Genomic DNA, 27560 nt, shown 5'->3' with positions numbered 1-27560 from the left:
GTTTCCTCAAAGAGACGTCCGAGCTCAAAGCGCCCGCCGCTGGCTGAAGCCAGCCAAGGGGAGGGACCGAACACAAGAGGGAGGGGAGAAGCCGCCCCAGCAGCCTATGGAGTCGATCATCCTCAACTCCGGATTCCGCGAGGCTATATAAGTGGCTTCGACGACCGTTCGCCCCTTTCTCCGACCGGCATTCCGGGAAAGAGCACCGCCGCGGCGCCCATCTGTGGAGGGGCGGGGGAGACCCTCTGACTTCCCCAACAGGCGCTTGCCCGGTGTCCTGGATCGGGAGGGTGGAGAAAGGCGGGCCGTTCCTCCGAGCCAGAATGACTTCCATCCCCGCGGCCAACTGGAGTGGCGCCGAGCTGGGCGGCTGGAACGACAGCCTGTCCGCGCCAGCGGGGAGTAACTGGTCCTCGCCGGTGGCCAACTTTTCCAACCAGTTTGTGCAGCCGGCGTGGTGCCTGGCGCTCTGGTCCTTGGCTTACGGCGCGGTGGTGGCCGTGGCCGTCTTCGGCAACCTGGTGGTGATCTGGATCATCCTGGCCCACAAGCGCATGCGGACCGTGACCAACTCCTTTCTGGTCAACCTGGCCTTCTCCGACGCCTCGGTGGCCGCCTTCAACACCCTGGTCAACTTTATTTACGCGCTCCACGGAGACTGGTACTTCGGCGAGGCTTACTGCCGCTTCCAGAACTTCTTCCCCATCACCGCCGTCTTCGCCAGCATCTACTCCATGACGGTCATCGCGGTAGACAGGTGAGAGCGGGGCGGCGGGCAGACGGGTCGGGATGAACCCACGGTCAGCGCGCCGGGGGACCCGATCGATCCCGGGCCGCCAGCGTGTTTGCCGGCATCACGCCTCCTTTCTCTGCCCGCCCGTCTTTATATACGGGCAGACCTCGTGCCCTGAGTTGGCATCGCCTTGGCGCCCCAAAGCTTAGAAAAACCTGACTGCCTTCGTCGGGAGGGCAGCTGGATTGGCCCAGTGTTTTTGCGGCTGACCACGTGGGACCGTGGAGAGGTGCGAAGAGGCGAGTCTCCCTCTCCTCCCTAGAGCATTTTCCTAGCGCTCTGATTCAGAGGCTCTGTTTAGATCAGATCCAGATCTTCTTCAAAGGCTAAGGCAGTAAGTTCAGCCTCTTCTCCTGCCACCCAAAGCCTTTTCAGCACCATTTCTCCGGACAGTCCTCACTCGCTGCGGAAGCACCCGTAGACACCGAACAGTTCACCAGTTCTAGAAAACCAAGCCATTCAAATTTCCCTCTTGTCAATGTCACATTTCTTAGCAGAGCTAAAATCCACCCCCTTGAAACTCTAGGAGGGGGCATTGCTGAGGGTGGATAGGATGGTTCAGCTGAATTTTTAAATTCAATTGAATTTAAAGAGCGTCACCAACACAGTTTTTCTATGTAGGTTTTTCTATTGCAATTGTTCTAATTTCTGCCTTTCTGTCTTCTTCCAATTTACCCCACTTGGAGATCTACTGAATTACTGGTTCCTCTCTTTCTCCTCCCCCCCCCCCATAACTGCTTACAATTATCTTGATTGCAATAACAACCTGGCATGTGTACAAAGTTGCAAAAGGAATATCTTCCCCTGTTTTAATTGAAGTTAGATATTTTGTAATTATGTCTAAGTTATAAAAGGGATGCATTCGTTATATACCAAGTGATAGGCATTGCTATTTTGCAAATGCATAAATCAGGATCGCAGATAGTGGATCAGGCTAGAACTACTGTATGACAATGTCTATGGATGTCTCTTGGAAATGCTAAGCAAGCCATTATCTTGCTTAGCCTTACCTACCTCTCAGGACTGTTGTGTTAGTAAAAGGAAGTAAGCCTGGATTATGGTTTGAGGAGTTGAGGAAGGACTGAAAGAGAGACCCACATATTACATCTTTTACATTTGTACCTATTATTTCCTTTTAAAATCTAAAGCAAACAGGCAGCAAAACATCATGAGTCAGGAAGTTCTGTTATCTTTGATATGAAGAAATACCTCTATTTCTAAAATGTACTGCTAATAATCCTGTTTGTACATGTCGATTTCTGGAGAAGATAAACAAACATAGACATTTATGACTGGGTTTTCCACTCAGGTACTTTCAAGTTCTCAAAAGTATCGTCATTTTGTTTTTCTTCACTTGGAAATAATGGTTAGGACTATACAGTGCTTTGGATTTGATTCTGAAAGATACTTTGACATGTTGAAAATTAGCCCTTCTTTGGAAGTCCATAAAGCAGTCTAGAAGTATCCCATGATAGGTATCACATTCTTTGGAAGATGCAAAGACATAATATATTTGCACACCTGCATATTTTGAAGCACCTTGAAGCTCCTTTTTGTGAACTGAAGTAACAGCCAGCAATACTATTTGTCACTGGATCCTGGACTCTTCCTCTTCCTCTCCCCTACCCTTGGGGGGGGGAAGTGCTGAAAATGAAAATGGTCCTGTCAGATCAGACAAAAATCCACCTTGTTCCACATCTCCAAATTCAGTTTTTCTAAAACTGGTTTACTCTGTGAAGTTTTACTAGATAACTACTATAACTCAGTCTTGTAGATGGAAATGGAGGACGTTCAAAGGCATCTGCATGTCTAACTCAGCCTAATTTCTAACTAGTGGATCAATGGACATAATGGGTTACTTTTGAATAGGCATATATTTTCATTTCAAATAAACACGTGATTGCTAGCCTCACTGCCTGCTGATACTGTTGTGAATTAATCATTTGTATCAGTTTGGTGGCTAAAAAGAGGGAGAAAAAACTCACTTGTATTTCCCTTAAAATTTAATCTAAAATTAAAACAATTTAATTTGCAAGTGTCAGTTTTAACATACATACTGTATATATGCCCAGATTCAGTTCATGTTATGGAGGGTTTCTTTTTCTGTTTTTAAATAATAAGGTGTAGCTAGAATTGAATGATGAATATCTGAAGAACCTTGCAGATGAAGTGACGATGCAACAAATGCAATTTTGACTACACAATGTCAGGGAGTGAGAAATTATTAGAAGATCCACTACTAAGTATATTCAATTATTTAGTTTTTAAAAGTAGTAGACTAAGTCTGTCTAATGCTCACCTTTAAAACATGAAGATTTCACTGAGCTCTGAGATGGAACAAAGACACATTATAATGAAAAATATTAAAATGGTATTCTTGAGCTGTCCCAGATTTTTATACCAAGACATATTGCCATTCCTTGTGTGCCACTTTGAGTTCCAGGATGAAAGAAGTGTGTCAGAGAAGAGTTGTACCCAATTGCTCACTTTTTAATACTTACGCAATAACAATAGCAGCATAATTTAAGATTCTGGATTAACAGCACAAGATATGCATATGCTCCCTTGATGAAGTCAAGCAACAATAGCTGCAGTCAATGCCGGGATGCTAAATAACTTGCAAACCTCACAATCACTGCCTTGTTTTCAGTTTGAAAGGAAGGTTGAAAGCAAATATAATAAATACTTCATAACTTCATAACTGTCATTAGAGCCTTGGTGGAGCAGTGGGCTAATGCCTCCTTAAGTAACACCAGCTGCCTGCAATTAGTGCAGGTTCGCATCCCACCAGGCTCAAGGTTGACTCAGCCTTCCATCCTTCCGAGGTAGGTAAAATGAGGACCCAGATTGTTGGGGGCAATTAAGCTGACTTTGTAATAATGCCGCTTGGGGGGGGGGTGAAAGCCCTAATAAGCAGACATATACATAGAATGAAGGCTACTGCTAAGCTTGTAAGCCGCCCTGAGTCTTCGGAGAAGGGCGGGATATAAATGGAATTGTTGTTGTTGTTGTTAGCTGCGAAGTCGTGTCCGACCCATCGCGACCCTATGGACAACATTCCTCCAGGCCTTCCTGTCCTCTACCATCTTCTGGAGTCCATTTAAGCTCACGCCTACTGCTTCAGTGACTCCATCCAGCCACCTCATTCTCTGTCGTCCCCTTCTTCTATTGCCCTCGATCTTTCCCAGCATTAGGCTCTTCTCCAGTGAGTCCTTCCTTCTCATTAGGTGGCCAAAGTACTTGAGTTTTAGCTTCAGGATCTGGCCTTCTAAAGAGCAGTCAGGATTGATCTCCTCTAGGACTGACCGGTTTGATCGCCTTGCGGTCCAAGGGACTCGCAGGAGTCTTCTCCAGCACCACAGTTCAAAGGCCTCAATTCTTTGGCGCTCAGCCTTTCTTATGGTCCAACTTTCACTGCCATACATTGCAACTGGGAAGACCATAGCCTTGACTATACGCACTTTTGTTGACAGGGTGATGTCTCTGCTTTTTAGTGTGCTGTCTAGATTTGCCATGGCTTTCCTCCCCAGGAGCAAGCGTCTTTTAATTTCTTGGCTACAGTCCCCATCTGCAGTGATCTTGGAGCCCAGGAAAATAAAATCTGTCACTACCTCCATTTCTTCCCCATCTATTTGCCAGGAATTGAGAGGGCCAGATGCCATGATCTTGGTTTTCTTAATGTTAAGTTTCAACCCAAGTTTTGCACTCTCCTTCTTCATCTGCAACAAGAGGCTCTTTAGTTCTTCTTCACTTTCTGCCATTAGAGTGGTATCATCTGCGTATCTTAGGTTGTTGATATTTCTTCCGGCAATCTTAATTCCAGCTTTTGATTCATCTAGCCCTGCCTTTCTCATGATGTGCTCTGCATATAAGTTAAATAGGCAGGGCGACAGTATACAGCCTTGCCGGACTCCTTTCCCAATTTTGAACCAATCAGTGGTTCCGTGTCCAGTTCTCACTGTTGCTTCTTGGCCCGCATATAGGTTTCTCAAGAGACAAATAAGATGGTCTGGTACTCCCATCTCTTTAAGAACTTGCCACAGTTTGTTATGATCCACACAATCAAAGGCTTTAGCATAGTCAATGAAGCAGAAGTAGATGTTTTTCTGGAACTCCCTAGCTTTCTCCATGATCCAGCGTATGTTGGCAATTTGATCTCTAGTTCCTCTGCCTCTTCGAAATCCTGCCTGCACTTCTGGTAGTTCTCGATCCACATACTGCTGAAGTCTAGCTTGTAGGATTTTAAGCATGACTTTACTAGCATGAGAAATGAGTGCAATGGTGCGATAGTTTGAACATTCTTTGGCACTGCCTTTCTTTGGAATTGGAATGTAAACTGATCTTTTCCAATCCTGTGGCCATTGTTGAGTTTTCCAAATTTGCTGGCAAATTGAGTGTAGCACTTTTACTGCATTGTCTTTTAAGATTTTGAATAGCTCAGCTGGAATACTGTCACCTCCACTAGCTTTGTTGTTGCTCAGCTTTTCTAAGGCCCACTTCACTTCACATTCTAGGATGCCTGGCTCGAGGTCAGTGACCACCTCATTGTGATTATCAGGGACTTTAAGCTCATTCTTGTATAGTTCTTCTGTGTAATTTTGCCACCTCTTCTTAATCTCTTCTGCCTCTGTTAGGTCCCTGCCATTTTGGTCCTTTATCATGCCCATTTTTGCATTAAACGTTCCCTTCATTTCTCCAATTTTCTTGAAAAGATCTCTGGTCCTCCCTATTCTATTGTTGTCTTCTATTTCTTTGCACTGTTCATTTAAGAAGGCATTCTTATCTCTTCTAGCTATTCTCTGGAATTCTGCATTCAATTGGGTGTATCTTTCTTTTTCTCCCTTGCCTTTCGCTTCCCTCCTTTCCTCAGCTATTTGCAAAGCTTCCTCAGACAGCCATTTTGCTTTCTTGCATTTCTTTTTCTTTGGGATGGTTTTGGTTGCTACCTCTTGTACAATGTCGCGAACCTCTGTCCATAGTTCTTCAGGCACTCTGTCTATCAGATCTAATTCCTTAAATCTATTTGTCACCTCTACTGTATATTCAACAGGGATATGATTTAATTCATACCTGAGTGGCCTAGTGCTTTTCCCTACTTTCTTCAGTTTAAGCCTAAACTTTGCAAGGAGAAGCTCATGGTCTGAGCCACAGTCAGCTCCTGGTCTTGTTTTTACTGACTGTATAGAGCTTCTCCATCTTTGGCTGCAGAGCATATAGTCAATCTGATTTCTGTGTTGACCATCTGGTGATGTCCATGTGTAGAGCCGTCTCTTGGGTTGTTGGAAAAGAGTGTTTGCTATGACCATCGTATTCTCTTGACAGAATTCTATCAGCCTGTGCCCTGCTTCATTTTGCACTCCAAGGCCAAACTTGCCTGTTATTCCAGTTATCTTTTGGCTTCCTACTTTAGCATTCCAATCCCCCATGATGATAAGGACATCGTTTTTTGGTGTTAGTTCTATAAGGTGCTGTAGGGCTTCATAGAACTGGTCAATTTCATCCTCTTCAGCACCGGTGGTTGGGGCATAGACTTGGACTACTGTGATATTGAATGGTTTGCCTTGGATTCGAACTGAGATCATTCTGTCATTTTGAGGATTGTATCCCAGTATTGCTTTTCCTACTCTTTTATTGACTATGAAGGCTACTCCATTTCTTCTGAAGGATTCTTGCCCACAGTAGTATACCTGATGGTCATCTGAATTAAATTCACCCATTCCTGTCCATTTTAGTTCGCTGATACCTAAGATGTCAATGTTTAGTCTTGTCATCTCTTGTTTGACCACGTCCAGCTTTCCTTGATTCATGGATCTTACATTCCAGGTTCCTATGGAGAAAAAATCTTTACAGCATCGGACTTTCCTTTCACCACCAGACATATCCGCAGCTGAGCGTCCTTTCGGCTTTGGCCCAGTCGCTTCATTCTTTCTGGCGCTACTAGTACTAGCCCTCTGCTCTTCCCCAGTAGCATATTGGACGCCTTCCGACCTGAGGGGCTCATCTTCCAGCGTCATATTGTTTTGCCTTTTGGTACTGTCCATAGGGTTTTCATGGCAAAGATACTGGAGTGGGTTGCCATTTCCTCCTCCAGTGGATCACGTTTTGTCAGAACTCTCTGCTATGACCTGTCCGTCTTGGGTGGCCCTGCACGGCATAGCTCATAGCTTCATTGAATTACGCAAGCCCCTTCGCCACGACAAGGCAGTAATCCATGAAGGGGATAAATGGAATTAAAATAAAATAAATAAATAAAACTCAATCAACCCAAGATATTTTGAAACCAAGTACAAAGAAATCACTGGCCACCCTCATTCCCCTCATTCCACATACAGAAATGAACTAGAATGACTTCTGGTTGGCAGTGGGTAGAGGGTACAAGTTAGCTTTCCTGTTGCATATATTCTTCTGTTCTTTAACATCATTGCCATAACCCTCTTAAGTAGCATTTGCTGCTTCAGACATCAGGCAGTTTGGTAGGGCCAATTTTAGACCAATGAATTCTCTTCCTGACCCATTCTAGCTTCACACCTCTTGATGCGTTTGAGAAAGATCTGAAAACTTTTAATAAGAGAGACTGATTGTGAGCAGGTGTTGAGAATGGTGGTTAATAAGGTAAGGTGATGAGGCTGTTTTGTTATAAATATTTCTGGTTGGCAGGAAAAATTGAATGCATAGATTTAGGATTTTATCACTGTACAAGGGTTATTTTTTACCATTGTAAATATATCAGGGTGTATATAAATTTGATTGCTTGGGGGCCATTTTGACATCAATGTTCATTCATTAGTTTTGCTTGTGGTTGGACCGTGTCTTGCAGGGAAGGAGCAGGTTAGAAATGCAGTCTTGGTTGTTTGTTAATATAATAAATGCTTTAGGTAAAGCAGCTGGAGATTTTAACATGTAAGGCATTCAGTATATTTGTGGCAGCAACTGTTCATTCGTGTTTTCATGGAATGGTCTTTCCCATCCCTTCCCTCTGAGCCACTTTATATTGGTGATGGCAGAAACTAAAGTAGGAATTTTCTTCATGCAAAAATGTGCTCTGCCTCCTCACTATAGCTGAAGAAAAAGTATTAATTGCATCACTTTGGCCTTTATCATAAGTGGTGAACAAATGATGAACAAATACAGGTGGCTCTCATTTAGCAACTGCCTCATTTAGTGACTGATCACAGTTGCGACAGTGATGTAATAGTAACTTTGTGGCCAAACCTTGCATTTATGACCTTCACAGGTCTGTAGAGCAAAGGAAAGCTAAAGTAAAATCACAGTTTCGCTTGGTGACCACTTCACTTAACAACAAGTTGCAGGTCCCAGCTGTGACGTCTAAATGACGGCCATCTGTACGTCAGTTCAGCAGTACAGTACATTCCCTTTGGCCACCTTATTGGCAATAGCTGCCAGTGAAGAAGGCTGAATGTAGAGCCTTGTTTGACACTAAGATGAATGTTGTGTCTTTCAAACATTTAGCTGATTCTGCTAAATTTCTGTAATCTTCTCGCGAAGCTCACTACATTAGTAAAGGAAAAGATTATGGAGCATGCTTCATCAAGTTAATTATTCTGCAATCATGCTGAGAGATATAGTGTTTATCCAGGAATAATTTTCTTTCTATGCAGATGCCATGTCATATGGTCCATTAGGCTTATAAACGGACCAGTTTGTTCTGCTACATTGCCACTGATTGGTGTTAAAATAGGGAGTGTTTTTAATGGATCAAAACAATATTCTCAGAATTCAGCGTTTTGTTTGCTGATAAAACCAAGCCAAGGTCTTTATTAATGATATTTCCTCTCTTTTTATCCCTTATATTGGTAACTAGAGAATGAGCTATTGTTAATGATATATGATGCTTAAGATCTGCACCTCTAAAAGTCAGCACTACATCCACATATATTTGTATTCACTCATTCCTTGATTACTTGATTTACCTGTGCCAGAGCCCTCAATTTTCCCCGAGTTCATAGAAGTTCATAAAAATAAAATATCTTAAAAGCATAAAAGAAAACATCCAATTAATCTATATTAAATTAGCTTGAAGTATTGATAGAGAATAACAGTGTTTAAGCCTTCTCTCCTTTTGTTGATTTGAAAATTTATACATTTCTGTGATATATGTGGAAAGGTATATCCATAGCCTCTTGAAATTCTCTATTCCATTTGTGTGCAGAGTAAGGAAAGAGGAAGAAAAATTCAAATTGCTTCAGGGCTTCAGCTAATTTGTGAAACAACAATTTTTCGTTCTGGCAGAGTTGCCCTTTCATAAAGGGACCCATTATATTTTTCCCAAATGGTAACAATTGTAGATACTTGGGATAGTTGTGAAAAAAATTCTTCTGTGTGTGATTTTAGTGTACTCATGTCTTTCTGTACCAGTTTTGAATTTCAGCATTCTGAAATGTTTTGAGCTCTTTTGATTCATGCTACTGTCAAATAATGAGAGAAATGTATTACAGTCCTACTAGTGCAACCCCAGTACCATTCAGAAAACACAAGATTGCAGTTCAACTTTTAAGCATATTCTGAAAGCCAAAATAGCGACAACACTTTCCAGGTCCAAGTCAAAAAAATCAGAAATCATAGAAGACTGTCCCCAACCTCCAGGAGTAATTCCTAACGGTTTAAAATAACAGTAGTGTAACTTCCAGTGTAAATGTTGCCATCTGATAATGCATTTCTCTCCCAGTCTTCCTCATTGTAATATATACTTACTTCTTTCTTATTTTTTTAAAAAAGGGTGTTTGGGGCATGGTCAGGATTATGCACTATGAAAAAATGTTCTTTTTTTGTCGAGACAGTAAAGGTTTCCAGCTAGAATGGAGTAAGTCTTTTGCATTTATTTTATTGCTGGCTCTGGATAGTGACCTCAGAAATTGTATTAGATGGGTCCTTGGTGCTCTCTGAGCTTGGTTATTTTCTTGTAGATGTTTCATATATAAAAAAGATGTTGAGACTCTAGAAAGAGTGTAGAGAAGAGCAACAAAGATGATTAGGAGACTGGAGGATATAACATATGAAGAGTGGTTGCAAGAACTGGGTATGCCTAGGGGTGATTATGATAGCAGTGTTCCAATATCTAAGGGGCTGCCACAAAGATGAGCGTGTCAACCTATTATTCAAATCAGCAGAAGGCAAGACAAGGAACAATGGATGGAAACTAATCATGGAGAGAACCAACTTAGAACTAAGGAGAAATTACATGACAATTACAACAATTAATCAGTGGAACAACTTGCTTCCAGAAGTTGTGGGTGCTCTATCACTGCAGGTTTTTAAAGAAGATATTAGATAACCATTTGTCTGAAATGGTATAGGGTTTTCTGAGCAGGTGGTTGGACTAGAAGACATCCAAGGTCCCCTCCAATTCTGTTATTCTGTTAAGATAATTCCTTTGTTTAAATGAAGGACCGTTGCCAGGGCCACCTTTGATTGCCTGCAACAAAGATCCTTAACGGTCAATTCTTAACATCTTAGTACTTGCCAATGCAAATAGTCATTGCCTTATTATCATAATTGGGACCAGAATATCTATTGCTAAATAAGGTGGATGTTAAGTAAGACATGCCCACTTTTACTACCTGCTCCCTTCAGCACCAAAACAGTAAAGTTCATTCTGACACACTACACAAAATAGACAGGCTGGTAAGGAACTCCCTTCACAACAGTTCCTAAAATTACACAAAAGCACTTGGAGACATCAGCTAGAGATCTGGATCGAGCTGTTATTGGCATGCGAACTACAGCACATTCTTTTCTTTCCACCACGTTCTAAAGACTCTGTTTCTGTTCTGAATTACTACTGATTGTTATTACAGCTTAATAAGGGTAAACAAATTGAAACTTATTTCATACAAATTCTAGCTTAATATAGGTGAGACAGGTTTTCCAGGATATGAAGATTTTGGATGAGATAGCATTCACCTTTAGAATCAAACATCACAGCGTATTGATTCTTAATAATTGTTTCTTTATCACTGAGTTTCCAACTGGCCAGATAGAAATTGTCCAGTTTTGGCCAATGTGCAACTAACAGAATCTGCTTCTGTTTAGCCTTGGTGGCACAGTTCTTTTAGATTGAATTATTGTTATACATTCTCTAACAGACTGCATTTAGTTGGTCCAGATTGAATAGAAAGTTAGCTGATGCTCCCATAAGGGTGGATATGTTGAAAATAATTTTAATGGCTGCCAGTTTCATTCAGAGTCATGCTGAAAAAATCACCACGGAAGTGTCTTCAGACAATGCTGGCTCCCTCAGCTGAGAAACGGAAATGAACACCGCCTCCTACAGTCAGACATGACTGGACAGGGAATGGAATAGGACAACTCACCACAGCCAATTCGCTGTGGCCAACTTGCCACTGCCAACCTGCCGCAGGCAACTCACCACGGCCAACTCAATGCAGGACAACATGCCATGGCCAACTCGATGTGGGGCAACTTGCTGAGGGGGCAATTTAACAATTCAATTTAATTATTTAAAATAAATTAAAAATTATTTTAAATTTTGCCATTTATGTTTCATTTTGTCCCTGTTCTTGCATCCCGTCTTTAATGATTGTATTTCACCATTTCTTTGATATTAGTGTAACTCTTCTCCTGTGGCGAGTTGGCCATGACGAGTTGTCCTAGAGTGACAACAAGTTGGTTGTGGCAATGGCTGTGGCCATTTGGCTGTGGTGAGCTGGCCGTGGCAAGTTGGCCATGGTGAATTGTCATAGACCCCAAGGGAAACCTTTAGCTTTATAAAGTAATTCATGGTGCTAGTGATTGCTGTTAAAATGTCCAAGGCTAGTTACAGCAGAACATCTCAATGTACTTTCAGCCTCTAAGTTATGAAACTCTTACTTTTGTGCCCCTCAAGCTCTCTCAGCTGCCTAGAAGAAATTTTTCAAATTCAGATAAGTTTTTAAAGCCAGGTTTTGATATTGCAATTGGTTTTCTTAGCTGCCCTTTTCTTATTGCTTGCTTTTAAAATGATGGGATTTATTTTCAACCATGTCCATCACAAATGCTTTATTTTTTTTCATGTGACAGGGCAGGATAAAATATTTCTATAATAATCGTGTGTTTCCCAGAGAAGGAAGATAAAAGTTTGAATGACATTATTTTGTTTCCAATAGTAAGGGGGCAGAGATTTAAAGAGTTCATTTCAAGAGGATAAAGAGAATAAATAGTGCTAGTCAATGTAAAACACAGCAGTTCTTCCAAATTATTGCTTTGCTTGAGTTGTAATGCATGAAAGTGAACAGGAAAGACTACTGCTGCAGGTTGTAGCAAGAACACTAATTTTCTAGCAACTTTGTTTTAATTGATTTTATGGTAAAAGAGCAAAGCATGTGAACCAAAGAGGGAGATGCACATGTTAACAAAGCTAAAGAATGATAAATAAAAATGTACATAGACAGGCAAATCAATTTTTTTTAAAAAAACATGCAAATTAACAAAATTACTAGACAGTTAAATGTCTAACAGCTGCAGCAATTACAACACCTTGTATGATCCCTCTGGAAATACCTGGTGATTTGTCAGTGAAGAGGAAGCTAATAATCTCCTCTCCTGGGCTAACGGGGCTATAGATGGAGATGCATTATTAATTCAGTTTGCTAAACTGTGCACAAGGGGCATTGCAAAAGCACACAAGAAACTCTCTTTCTTCCAGCAGACAAGAACAAAGTCAGATTTGTTCCTCCAGAAAAGTTGGCAGGACCCTGTAACAGGCAAAATCTCTCCTGTGTTCAAAAGATATTTGCTAATTACTTAGCATTAGATAAATAACTCCACTACAATAGTGCTGCATGCACGAAGTGGGAAGGAGTTTTAGTGAAACCATTTTGAATGTCTGTGCGAAGGACCCATTGTTCCAGTTCAAACCAGCCTCTCCTGGAACTAAGCGGTACCAAATAATGAAGTGAAAGCCTTTTAATATTTTAAATCTGCAGCAATTCAAGGATATGAAAACATGCTACAAAATCAATCAGGTGAGGATGCTGTCCCTCCCCCAAATTTTCACTGTAGTGCATGAATCCAGCAAAACAGCAAGTAGTTATGCAAAGAGATAATCCTTGGGTTTCAATCTCAGCAGGGCATTCAGAACAAAACCAGGATTTGGACTGGGCTGCCCCATTAGAATTTAGGTCATGAGTGTGACAAGTCTTTGTGCCACATAGCAGGGAACTGATGATATTAGTTTTGAAACGTTTGATAACAGTTTGGAAATAGTTAGGTATGTTATGGTTAACCAAGTGCAGAATGGCACTTGAAAGATTATGGACACACATTAGTGAAATCAATACCCCTCTCCATTAATATGATAAATATAGAGTATGATTATTGAAATAAATATTTGGGACACCAGTGGCTATCTTGGCATTTTGGTGAAGTTTGTTGTAGGCCTTTGAGGTAGACCATACTAGGAAACCAAACTTATGAATGCCAACACTACTTTTATGATAGGGTTACAGTGAAAGACATTTGCAGGTCTGAATGCACCTCCGCCCTCTATCCCTTTATCTATAAATGAAATAGGAAGGATCAAACCTGAGACACTTTCTCAAATTATCTTTTTTCTCTCCAACTCAAATAGTATCATTTTTCATATAAATATAAAGATGACAGCATCAGGGTCAAGCTCATCCCCTGATGGCTATCACATTATTACATTAGGATTTTGGATTCAGAGCTGAAAAGAAGTGTCAGAATGTGCAATGATATGCACATAGCACCCACATGTAACTCTTTAAAGCAGTTGCATGACTGTCTGCAACACAATTACAGGAATAGATGTGTTAGGTTGAAGAACCTATAGACCTGTGCTAAATGTATTCTTATGGGTGCACCGTGCCACATTTCTTCCTCGGTGTGCACACTATGTGCACTACAATATTTTGTTAATCAGAAGTCTTTTGACTTTCAGCATTGTCCATCAGATGTTTCTCTTTCTGCATTCATTTCAAAGCTGACACCAATGTAAAGTCAGGAGACAACTGCTGAAAATACAGCTCAATCTTCCAATTTCTACTTGGAAAAATTCTAGATTGGCTAGGCTCCATGAAATATTGCGTCTATATCCAAGTAGCGTACTTTGAATCCTTAAACAATGCATGAAAGTTGGTTTGGGAACTATTACTTTAGTGTCTCTTCATTTCCTTAGGTTTTATGTGTTACTGAAGCTCTGTGAGGCTATGACAAGCTGCCATTGCTCTTGATCACCTAAGACAAAGCCCAGGGTATCAACTTGTGACAAAGGCAGAGAAAGAAATCTGTCTTATCTTTCATTTTTGGCAGCAATTAACAAGTAGCTATGAGGGATAGAATTGCAATCAGATTTTTGATTTAGTATGCCATCACTAGTAAACCATCAAAACATGGATTTGTGTCAATGACGCATGTAGTATAACTGATATATTTCCCTGTGGCAATGCCGAAGGATAAAATGGCTTTAAAGAGGTAATTATAAAAAATAAAGAAAGAATGGAAAATAAGCCCATTGATGTTTATTCGTTGTGATAGTTCTGTAGTCTTCATGTTTATAGGCAACATGGCTCTGAATTACCATAGCTAGCAGTTATTGCACTAAGAAATTGTAGTCCTTCTGTCTTGCTTCTCTTCACTAAACCATCAGTTGGCCAATGTCAAGAAATATTGCTGGCTATGATCCAAGTCACATATTCTTGACTTATAAGGTGGTGGTGAAATCCAATTTTGATACATCTTTGATTCATGTTTGTATATTTCGATTTGTTTAATGAAAATATCAGGAGAATGGAACTCTTCTGTTTTGGCTGCCCTGGAGTATAAATCTCACTATTTTATTTTTAAAATGATGTTCAAGCCTACAAACTGTGATATATTTTCCTCCTATCCCTGCAGCTTTCTATTCCTTGCAAGTTGTATAAAGATAATTATGCACAGATTTTGAAAGAATAAAATTTGCAGAAGTCCCTGACGTTTACATTACTAAAGCTGTGGGAAGCCTAAGTTGATGATTTCTCCTGAATTTTGACAGAAAAATATTCATACTTTTTAAAGTGAAATGTTTGTATACGTGGGTGCTAAGGAAGATTGGTTCTTTCTCTTTTTAATATGCCCCCTTGAGATCCCTGCAATTGTTTTTGTTAATAAGAAATCATTTTATGGATAATTAATTTTTTATGCCTCCAGTGTACAAAATGCACATCACAAGAGTTCTCTTTTGCTGATCTTTACAGTAATGAGTAAGAGTAGCATTTGTTTTTTTACAAATAGTAAATCTGAATGGGCCATTGATTACTAGAATCAAAAAAGGAGAATTTAAAACATAAGGGAAAATATATTTGATGCTTCATGCATAGAACATTGGAATGAGAATCTCTTCAATTAAAAAATGTCCCAGTTGTGAGTTGTCTAATCAAAGGAAATGCTTGTTCAATGATTTATCTCAAATGCTCTTCAAATAAAATTCACTGGGGCAGAAATCTGCAGTCCACTTTGCTGTTCTACAATGCTTTACACATTATCATCCTGATACATATTAAACTACTTCTGGGGAAGAAAATTGAGGTTTATTGCATTGCTGGTGGTTTAGTTGCCTGGCAGAAACAAAACTTTGCCTTCAGGTAAATAACCTTTGACTTAAGCTTCAAACAGATGTTTTATCCACAGACTTTTCCTGATTCCATGCAGACTAGTTGAGACTACAGCTCCCCAAATTCCCAGCTACCATGTCCTTTGCAAATGTTTGTATATTTTAATGTTTTTTGGGTTTTATAATGATTGTTTTTATATGCCCACTTTTATTGATTGTGATATGCCAGCCAGCTTTGTTTTCTTGAGAGATGGGAATGTGATTAATATATAATGAATTTCATATGTAAGCAACATGCATTTGAAAAATATTTACTTTTCTGGCCTTTTTCACTGTAACATACTCTTCTTGCACATCAGTAGACAGCTGGGCTTATAATCAGGATAGCAGTATGAGCATAAACAAGACATTAAATAAGTTCACATAAGTCATGGTTTCTATTAACTTTGGCTGTACGTTCTAGTTTATCTTAAAAAGCTCACACTAACATGATTCACGTAGTACTCTATGCCGTAATAAAGTTTCCCTTGGTTCCCTTCATCCAACTTCTAAACCAAAGCTATGGTTTAGCAGTTGCATACACCTAGCCTCAGTGCTTTTTTTGTATAAGAAAAAGGTGCCAGAACTCACACATGTCATACAACCCGCCTTTTCTATCCTACAAGGTTCCATCCAAAAAAAGGTGCCGGAACTCCGTTCTGAGCGTTCTATGAGAAAAAAAGCCCTGCCTAGCCTAATGGGCTGTATTCAGTAAACTAGTAAGGGAAACCATGTCTTCATTCAGTAGCCATGGTAGGTAAAATGAGGACCCAGATTGTTGGGGGCAATAAGCTGACTTTGTAATAATGCCGCTTGGGGGGGGCAAAAGCCCTAATAAGCAGGCATATACATAGAATGAAGGCTATTGCTAAGCACATTTAATTTGTGCTTAGATTGTAAGCCGCCCTGAGTCTTCGGAGAAGGGCGGGATATAAATGGGACTAAAATAAATAAATAAATAAAATAATGCAGTTGAGAAATCCAGCTATCTTTTGTTCTGCAGAGCCAGACACCCTTGGCAAATGACAAAATGTGTACTGTAATGTTATGATGAAAACCATATGATTCAAATATTTGTATATATTACAAGCATGAAAGTTTATATCATCACATCATGACATATGTTTCATCAGATTTGCATCATTGTGAGATAACACCTATTGTTGTCTCCCTCACTATTCAGGATGTAGTTTGTTCTGCTCTAATGCTTTTTCTAAATGGAACTAATCAGTCTCATAAGATCTTTAGGTGTTTAGGTACAGCAAAGTAAGCCTTCATAAATATTATCTCTCCTTCTCCCCCTCCCCCACCTACCCACCCAAAGCTCATAATATTGGTTATGGGTCTTTGAACATGGTAAAAAGTGTCTTTCCTCCTTTCTCTTCCTTTATTGCTTGAGATTTGTCTCCTTACAGAAAAATAGGAAATGTTGAATTATTGGTGTTGTGGCAATTACAGCCTTTAAATTTCTGGTGTATTGGGGGAAAATATTTGTATTCTTACCTGCTGTCAGCACTCAAAAAGAAAAATATATAAAGAATCTTAGAAAATATAAGTGGTATGTGACCCAAGCATATGCATCTTAGCCACATTTAGATGGATCTGAGTCTATGTCTTTGAAGACTATTGCATTCTTTTAAATTATGTGATGCAAGCTCATTTCAGTTGTATTAGAATAAATGGAGCTTTTAATAGAGTAGTGTTTAGCATTGATCCCAGCACTCTTTTAACATTTCCAAGTGTATTATTTTCATGAAACTGTAAGAATTGTCAGGAAGCGGGATTTCACTATAATTTTTAACCTGTGGTTTCCCCTAGTTCTTATGATGGGGAGTGCGTACTAAGAAGAGTACAGATTAAAGTAAAATCCTAGAAATATTTCCCGAAGGGAAGTAAAAGTAGATTTTGCCTGTACACTCATATAAAAGGATAGGGATGAGCAGAAAGCAAAATCAGTTGTAATTTTATATAGCTGTTGACAAAGTCACTAGATCCAATCACAGCACTCCAAATCTTCCAGAGACAGGCTCCTATAGAACATATTTCGGGACTGTGAGATATGTGATTTTTTTCTGAGAAGTATGTAGGTTGGAGTGCTTGTGAAAAAATAAGGCATGCATCAGTTTCATTCATTTAATTTCAATTCATTTGAGCTTCTGAAGCCATGCCAAGCTTAGGAAGTTAATGGATTGGAGGAGCTGCTGCAGATCCTAGGACTTTAGTAGGCAATACAGCAATAGGGAGAAGTAGTATGGTGAAGTCAGGGATAAGGACATGATCAAAGAATACGGCATTAGGTACACTATCATGCTTCATGTAGGTTACCCAGAGACATGGCTGGACCACAGGAGGGAGCCTTCAAAGAACTCCCACTAAGTGACTAAACTTAATAGAACGTATTTCATTGTCTTATTGTATCAATATTTGGTTATGTTGTCCTTTATGTATTGGAGATGGCAGTTTGAAAGGTAGAGCTTTAGGTGAAAGCAGACAATTCATTATAATCATAAATCTGACAAACTTTGGTTGCACAAGGCATTCTTCATCAGAAATGTATAAATATCAAACTTGGAACATGGTGTAGAGCATATTTCAATAGAGGCATTCATTTGAAAAAAAATATTATACATGTCTTAAACTAAGCCTACTATTCTGGGCTGCAGAAGTGTAGAGAACTAATACAGGGGGGTGGGGAGAAGGATTGGATTTTCTGTGCCTCTTTGTTACCATCTAAGGTTATTCAGCCTTTTGGAATCGAGGTCTGATAGCTCCCTCTTACACTAACAAATGGATATAATTTCTCCTAGATTAAATTCAGGCCAGTATTTCTGATATTAACACTTTTAGTTAATTGCTCAGCGCAATAATGCCTGTGCTGCATCCATAGGTTTTCCTACGTTAATTATTTATATTGCTGCAATCTATTTTCCTTTCGTTTCTAACCCCCTCCTTAAAACTGATTATCTGTTTAAACTCCTTTCTCAGAACAGCAAACATGATAATGGATTTTCTGACTTTTTAAATAGTCAAATGTTCTTATTTGCAAAGATGTGATTAGTCTGGAAATGAGATTCTTTGTTATTCTTATTTTGATTTAGCATCCCTTTGCCTTCATACACCTGATAAAACTTGACTGATACTAAAAAAAAACCACATAAGGATTCTTGACTTTTGAAAGCATCACTAGTACAAACAATTTTTAGCTCAAGCATGGCTGAGTGCAACATGTTAGCCTGGAGAAAACAGTCTGTAGAATGTAGGGCCTTTTCACCACCCAATAGGATGTAATATACTTATAACCATGAAGCTTCATAAGAGCTACCTAGTGTAACAACAGTCAGGAGGAAAATGAAGGAGATTTAAAACTGTTAAGGAGATAAAAAAATCCATTTTCCTAGCATACTTTTGTAACACAATATAGGCCCAGGAAGTATTTTGTTCTGAGTTGGCTAAATCTCTTGATAAAAGATTTCTCCTATGACTTACTCAGGCCAAGAATAATTTCAACTCCTTTGTCAATAGAAAAACAAGAGTCACACTTTCTTTTACAAAAAAATATGGATGCCAAAGTTATGGCAGTGGTATTATAATATCATTAGAGGGGATAGGGGCAAAATTTTTCGCTTCTTTTTTGAAAATGTTGGTAGGTTTGTGCAAATGGATCTGTTTCTTTAGAACAACTGTAAAAAGGGAAATGGGGACTTTTAAAGTTTATCTGGATATTTAGACCTTTGATAACCTGGAGGCAGGTTGTTCCACTGGTTAATTGTTCTAACTGTAAGGAAGTTTCTCCTTAGTTCTAGGTTGCTTCTCTCCTTGATTAGTTTCCAAGTTTTAGTTATTGAACTAAAACTTCCAGCATCCACAGATATCATTAATATGAGGGATGCTGTGAGCTCTCAGGAATTTTAGACAGAGCATTTTTTTCCAACACATGCTACTTATTATCAGATATTGTACTTATGATATGATGCCCTTTACCATTGACATATCTCTTGCTTAGGGCACAGTGACCCAACAGATGGCTATTCAAAATTTTACTGATTCTGATACTTTGAATTCATTGTATACATTGTCCATGAACAGCCAAGGTATGATTTTTATCAATGCAGATTATGATAGAATTTTTCAAATTTCATTGTGAACAAAATCTTTCATTTGGTATCTTTTATGCCAACTGGATTCTAGAATGGACTTGGAGAGGATATTCAGTTCCACAGCACTTCTGTGTTCATAACTCAGGCTTCAGACACTTAATCCCACACTCAGGAACTTGCTTCTCAAGAAAAGAGTTATAGACACAATATGCTAGATTAGTTTCGTTCTTGCAGGCTAAATGGAAGGTACCATGCATAAAATCTGCTTGTGTTGGTACACACTCAAGAGCCCAAGTATAGGACTGTGAAAAAAGGGTTTTTGATTCTAAGGTATTTTTCTCCCATCTTTTCAAGCCACTGGATATTTGGCAACTCTCTTCATAGCCATAGGAGACAGGTTATGCTGACCATGACTAATTTCCTCAAGCCTGGAAACCATTGGATACTGTCTCACCTGCTTCATTCCTGACGATAAAGGTTATGCTGTGTTTGTTACATTGTATGTTCAAGCAGATGCTATCAACAGATTAAAAATACAGTACGTTACTGATTGCCATTTTATGAAGCCTCTTTATCCCACACCCCATGTATATTTATAAGGTAGCTTTAGTTTATCCATATAAAGCAATTACTAACAGAATATTGCAATATCAGGATATAGATTCAGTGTTTTATTGGCAAAATTTATTGCCCATAGAAATATAGATAGCAGCTAAAGCAGAACAAAAATTAAATCTTTATGAACATAATAAAGATGTTTGATAGAAGAAAAAGGATTGGGAAAATTCTGGAGATTTTTGAATAATTGTGAGTGATAATGTTGCCATTTCTATCTTAGAAGGAAAGCTTTTCCTGAGAAGGAAAAAAAAGTTGTGAAAGTTACTCAAATAATAGTACAAAAATACACATAATTTCTCAAAATCATTCTGAAATTTTAGCTGTCTAGTCAATCTATTCAAGAATCAACTCAAGTATCACATTTTTAAAGCAGACATAGCAAATTAGACCAGGAAAATACTGAATTCACAAAATTAGTATTGAGCAATTGTGCCTTTCAAAAATGGCTAAAAACATCCTCTACTATTCCTTGGATAATCTGGGGAATTACTGACATAATGAATATTGCTTTTGAGACAAGAACCATGCAATTTACGTTTTCTTCAGAATTACCCTTTTGTACAGTTTACCTTTCTGAGACAAATTAGCTTTCATTTTTTACTTTTCAATTCAGATGGAAGTTTATCCTTTAATCACATACAATCCTCTCAGCATTTCTGGAGGTCTTTATAAATAATAATACATTTTTCAGGTCAAAGATTACCTACCTTGTGGGTTCCCAAATGCTATCATGAAATGGTCACGCCATAATCATTCCCAAAATTTATCCCAATAATCATAAGGCTGCTCAGTTTGAGATTTGGGTATTTTAAAAATCCCAAACATCCTTGTCATCTATTTTAATCTTGAGACCATGATGCCATTTGGAGACATAGAATGCCTTTGTGCTCATGTGTGCTGTTTTCATGAACCCCGAGGTATACATTTGATTCACTGGCAGTATTTTATTATTCATAGAAAACATAAGAATCAGAAAGAACAATGCTGGTCATCAGAACTGAACCTGTTCAGTGTAGCACACACTATGGCCATCCGGTGTCTGTTCAAAGATCTTTAACGAAGGAAAACTCATCACCTCATGCTCCATTTGTTCAATGAGCTAACAGCTTGTATAGTTGGAAAGATCTTTTTGAAGCCCAACCTTAACCTGCTTCCTTGTAATTTTAATCCAGTGGATATGGTCCTGCATTTTGAAGCAATAGAGAATACATGTGCTCCCTCTTCTGTGGGACAGCCTTTTAGATATTTGAAGACTGCTACTACGTCTACCCTGTGCTTTCTCTTCTATATGCTAAGTATGCCAAATTCTTTAACCATTCCTTGTAGGGACAATAGATCATCAAAGAGAAAATGGTTAACATTTGGAAGTATGTTTTCTATGAAAAGGCTTTCACATTACGTTACAGATAGTTTATTTATTTACAATTGATGTTTTAAAACTGGAAAAAAAATCAAGCCAGAAAGAAGACCTGGACTAATACAGCTAACGCTCTATTTCTGGCTTGCATGAGGCATTGGGAATAGCTCTAAAGGAGGATTTGGGAAGGAGTAATAATGGAGGAGATTTCAAATGTGATGTCTTCTAAGCCCTTTCACCTTTCCTGCCACTGCATCTGAGTTAAATTCTCACAAAGAAAAATCAGACAAGTAAATATTTGGTGCTGTGTTCTCTCTTGACAAGAACTATTGGATTATAAGAATAGACTAGATTGCCTTAGTAAATGGAGCAACAGGAAGAAGAGCTGGGATGGTCTAAAACAGATTCCATATGATTCCTAGATATCAGTAAGTGGCTAGCTATAAGGACTTTTGCTGTGTGTTCTTTCCAACAGTGTTCTGCATTTAAAATTCCCAAACGGAGAGGATTGGAACAGTATAGGAGAGCAAGAACCACAGTCTGACCACAGAAACCAAGGCCCCTGAATAGGCTTTTATTGTGAATGAGAAGATGGATATGTGTATGTCATGGAGAAAGTACAGTTCCCCTTAATTTTTGTATATTTATGTTACAAGCCTTGGACAACAAGGTTTTTTAATGTATAATGAAGTAATCCAGTACAACAAAGAAAGAAAGGAGAAAAAATTGGAACCAAGATTTGTTTATGTTTTCATCGATTTATTTTCTGCCTTCCACATGCATTAGTATAATGAAGGCAGCTTAAAATACAGTGTTTTCTTTTTTTACTAACATTTTACGGTATTAACATTTGGGCAGATACAGTGTCCCTTTAAAGATTTATAATTATTTAAAAAAATCTAGCATCCATTTAAAAAAGGATTGGATTTAGCAAGTAAAACAGTAAATAAGGTATACAACATAGCTGTATATAAAATTAAGCTAGTTAAAATGTGCATATGTTTGCAAGCCTTGGAGAATAAAAATATGAATGATATATTATTAACAGAATATCAGGGAAATCTCTTTGGGGATAAGATTTTTATCAATTGGATACTATCACTAAAAAGTCCCTTTCCCAATATGGTGATCATCTCCGTTCTCAGACCTACTCAGAGCAAAACAGTTAAAGAGGATCGTGAAGTATATCTGGAATGAATAAAATTCAGATAGTCCATATGTACTTTGAAGGTTGAGCCATTACCTTGAATTAGATTAACAACTGATTATAGCAAGTTGGCAACAGCAATTTAGATGGAAAGAATAGGCATGCTCCAGGTCCCATCTCTTAAGTGCTGCCATCTGTGTGTTGGGATTGAACTCACAGAACCAGGTGTGCAGAGAATTGCAATGTGGCATTTTGCAAGGGGTCACATTGAAGAAACCTATTGTGATTCAGCACAAAACAGCAGCTCTCAAATTACAATTTCCTACTATCCATACTTCTGTAATAATTTCTGTGCTGTTTACTGGTTGTTGTTTGTTTGTTTGTTTTAACAGATACATGGCCATTATTGATCCTTTGAAGCCCAGGCTGTCTGCCACCGCTACAAAAGCAGTGATTGCAAGTATATGGATTCTAGCGTTCCTCCTTGCATTTCCTCAGTGTCTCTTTTCTAAGACTCAAGTGGTGCCAGGACGAACTCTGTGCTATGTTTCCTGGCCAGGTGGTATGAAACAACGTTTTACGTAAGTCAACACTTTAAATAGTTGAATATTTTTGCATGCTTCTTTTGCCTACAAAAGCATAGAAATATGATACCTGCCATAGCGATTCAAATTAAAGATGACAGCTTGAGAGAACTGAACATTTCAACCAAGTCCATTATTTCCATAGTTGCACTTCATTGTAATAGTAGTGGAAGAGGTAGATTTCAACAGAACCTCATCAGAAAATCGCAGATGTTGTGGAACAGGATCTTTCCAAATAAGATTCTTAAATTAGCCTTTCCCAACATGGAGCCATGAAGACTTGAAGAAGTGGTACATGGCTTTGCTTTTTCATCTGTGAAAACGCATATAGAGTTCTGTATTATTTCAAATATGAGTAAGTCTGTTACTGTATAATTAGTAATGTAGCATATTACATACAGTTCACCAGAATATTCTGCTATAGAGATGGCTGCATTTGTGTGTGTGAATGGGTTATGTGGAGGGAAAGGAGCATGGTGCAGAATGGCGTACAGAATAGATAATAAGTATTAACAAAGCAATACATATGACACAGACATGCTTGCGTTGGTGAGCTGGTTTATATATTATACCAAATCATGGTCTTTTTTAATTAATGAGATATTACATCTTTGAAATTGTTAATTCCACTCTTTTATAATGAAATCAATCATTGTAATTATTTTATTCAATGATAGCTATGTTGAAATCAATACTATTTGAAATGTTCCCCACTGATTTTGAACTATTGCAAGGTTTGATATTACATTCATGAGGAATGCTGGTTGCTTTTAAAAGCACAAACAACAGCATTTTTAAAAAAATGTTTTTGGTGTCAGGCTCATGTTCTTCTCTTCTAGGTATCATATCATTGTGATCGTGTTAGTCTATTGTTCCCCCCTGCTTGTCATGGGCATCACTTATACAATTGTTGGAATTACCCTATGGGGTGGAGAGATCCCAGGTGATACTTCTGACAAATACCATGAGCAGCTGAAAGCTAAGAGAAAGGTACTGTAAAACTTCAGCTTTCTTGTTTAGTAATTATTAACAGATTTTACAATATTTATAAGCTATCCCTATCTTCAGGCAGTAAGTGGTGTATAAAGTATTAGGAAGTCATTAAAAACAAGGAGATAAGATAAGGGATTGCTGCTCAAATTTTCATTCCTGGCTAAAAACCCAATGAAAAATAATGGTCCTACAGCATCTTCTGTAATGTCAGAAGGGTAGGTGCCATGTAGTAGTTCTCCAATGGAAACATATTCCACAATGTAGGAATACTGCACACATTTCTTTCTTCACTTAAGGCTGGGATGTTCAGCAAGCCCTCTCAATGATCAGAATGGACAGGAAGAGCCATATGCAGTAAGACAGTAGCAACAATAATTTATGCATCTTCATAACTTTTTCATTTCAAAACCACTGGGGTTTTTTTCTCCATCTCTCTACACCACTTTTCATGCAAATAATAAAACTTGATTTAAGATACAATATTGACATTGCCTATGTTTCATTTGTTTATTGTCTCATTTATTTTCTGGCTGTCGTGTAGCATCTCTACTTTAAAAAAATCTTTAATGAAGTTTTCAGGATTTAGTTATATTGGTAGGCACTTACATATAGAAGTTAAAAGTTTTCTAATGCATTTGAAATTGGAAATACCATGTGATACAAATTTTATGAAGTCAACTGACTAATTTTGTGGTGCATTCCAGTGCAACCTCTTTTGATGATTTCCTGATTAAAGTCCTAAATCGCTGAGTTTTCTATCATTAAATAGACCTTTCTGCTTTGAATGTGATAAACAAGAGTCTAGAGCTTGATGTTCTAAGAATGCCATAGGGTTCTGTTTTCTCGGTTGTAACATATTATAATATAAAATGTGTTCTTGATATCTTTTAGAGGCAGTGTTGTTATATCTTCCATTTTGATTTACTACTTTTTTCCCCAGAAAGGAAGACATAGTGTCTTATGCAGGGATGTGCTGAATCTTGCTCACACCGGCTCACTAGAGCCTATTGTTAATTCTGGAATATTGTTACTCAATTGACAGCCAAAGTATCTACAATGTCTAGTGCACTAATCAGTAGTGGCAAAGCTGGTTTTAAATATTTAGCAGCAAACTTTGTTTTATAGGAAGTAATAATTTAGGTACCTAAAATGTGCATATGTAGATTGTATCCATTCATACATGTAAAATTTAAAAAATTACTATTCATTTAAAATACATTGTAACTTGCAACAGAGAAGACCGAAGCTAGATAACTTGCCTATCTGCTGAGTGATTGATTGTGTGCCATCAAGCCATTTTCTATTCCTAGTTATCACTTAGGTAAACTTTCTTCATGGCAATATGTCTTTAACCTGGCCTTTAGGTTTCCCAACAGTATAACTGAATCTGTCCACCTTGATGCTTCCTTTCTTCCACCCTTCCCAGTTTGAGAACCTTTTCCTGAAAGCTAGGTCCTTGTATAATATGACGGAAGTAGGGTAATGTGAGCTTGGTCATTTGTAGCTTAATTGACAACTCTAGGTAGATTTCTTCTGTGATCCATTAGCTTGTTTTCTAGGTTGTCCATGGCATTCTGAGGAGTCCTCACCAGCTTCAAAGCTAAAAAATGTCAATACTTATTATTAGTAGACAACTTTAGAACCTCTTTATCATTAAATTGTATTGGGAATTGCTTATAACCTTTGCAGTGTAGCTGAATTGCAGCTATCAGAGTCTTATCACTGACCATGCTAGATGAAGTTAATGGGGGTCATAGTTCAATATCTGGAGGGCGCCAGATTCCCTACCCTTCAAAATAAGGTGCTGCAAATGGAAGATTATTCTCTACTGAACCTCCCAAGAGAGCCTGTCCTTTATAAAGAAAGACACATGACTACACTGACATTAAATCATCCCCTAAAGCATCTAGTTCCACCCCAACTCACTGTTTTCCAATACAGACAGCATTAAACCTTGACCATGAAGAATAATATTGATCGGTCTTTTCATTTGGTCAATAAAGAACAAGTTTATACAGAGACAGCTAACACATTTAATCCATCTAAAATTGTAAATCCAGGATGGCACTGTCTTTCCATTGCAAAATCATATTTATTTGAACCCTTGCAAGTAGCTAATAATAATCTGTTATTGTTTATTATCTATAATTAAATAGTCTTTAATAATCTGTTTTAAAAATGCATTTTAATATTGAGAGCAATTCAAGAGGTTTAGATGTCCCTAATGATAATAAAATATTCTGCCATTACACTTTGCATTTGCATTTCTACTGCAATTATTTAAATAGGTTACATTTGATCAGTAATGAAGAGCTCTAAAGTGTGAATCACCCAAAATATGCATGATTTTAAAGAAATATGTAATTATCTGGATTATTCCAAATAATCATATGAATAGGGATCAAAGGAATAAAAAATACTATCTTACCTTTTTTCCATTTGTTTATTAATTTTCTTTTTCTCCTTTGTTTCTTTTTGTCTCTATGATGAAGAGATTTCTTTTTTTAAAAAAATGTTCCAACTATGCTTAAAATGAGCTCATATTCAGTTACTACTTTAATAATGTAGGATCTTGGTCCAAAGCCTTCTCCACTGTTCTGACTCTGGCTTTGCTATAGATTTTTAAATGCTCTGTACAAAATGAACAAATCACCCGAGGTCCCATTTATCAATTTGTTTTTGTCCATGGTTTTCATGGTGTCCTGTATGTATATATATATATATATATATATATATATATATATATATATATATATATATATATATATATATATATATATATATATATATATATATATATATATATATATATATATATATATATATATATATATATATATATATATATATATATATATATATATATATATATATATATATATATATATACACATACATACATATATATATATATATATATATATATATACACATACATACATATATATATATATATATATATATATATATATATATATATATATACACATACATACATATATATATATATATATATATATATATATATATATACACATACATACATATATATATATATATATATATATATATATATATATATATATACACATACATACATATATATATATATATATATATACTTTTGCATAATGTGTAGGATAAAACATTTGGGTGATAAGTTTCCCCATTTTCATTAGTGAAACATTGCCAATGTCAGAAGCACAGCTAGCACTTTTCTGTCTCAACGTGCATTTGACAACTTTTGGAGGACAGTAGTTTAGGAGAGAACCAATAAATGTACAGTACCTATACTTTCTCTGGATCTGAAAAAATATGAGCTTTTTTGTTGTTAGCTGCGAAGTCGTGTCCGACCCATCGCGACCC

At 37.8% G+C, this 27560-nt stretch overlaps 1 protein-coding gene across 1 annotated transcript in view; it reads left to right on the top strand.

The window, feature by feature from the left end:
* Positions 1-323: 323 nt before the first annotated feature.
* Positions 324-27560, top strand: part of TACR3 (tachykinin receptor 3) — a gene marked incomplete at both ends in the record, with an annotated part of 58824 nt that continues 31587 nt past the window's right edge. The window contains 3 exons of the mRNA XM_081332064.1: positions 324-757; positions 23010-23198; positions 24041-24191. Of these exons, the coding sequence (XP_081188190.1) occupies positions 324-757; positions 23010-23198; positions 24041-24191 (774 nt within the window). The remainder of the gene's footprint in view (positions 758-23009; positions 23199-24040; positions 24192-27560) is intronic.

Source organism: Vipera berus, assembly GCF_964194415.1.
Source record: "Vipera berus genome assembly, chromosome: 7".
Taxonomy (NCBI): Eukaryota; Metazoa; Chordata; class Lepidosauria; order Squamata; family Viperidae; genus Vipera; species Vipera berus.
This window is presented reverse-complemented; position numbering and strand designations above follow the sequence as displayed.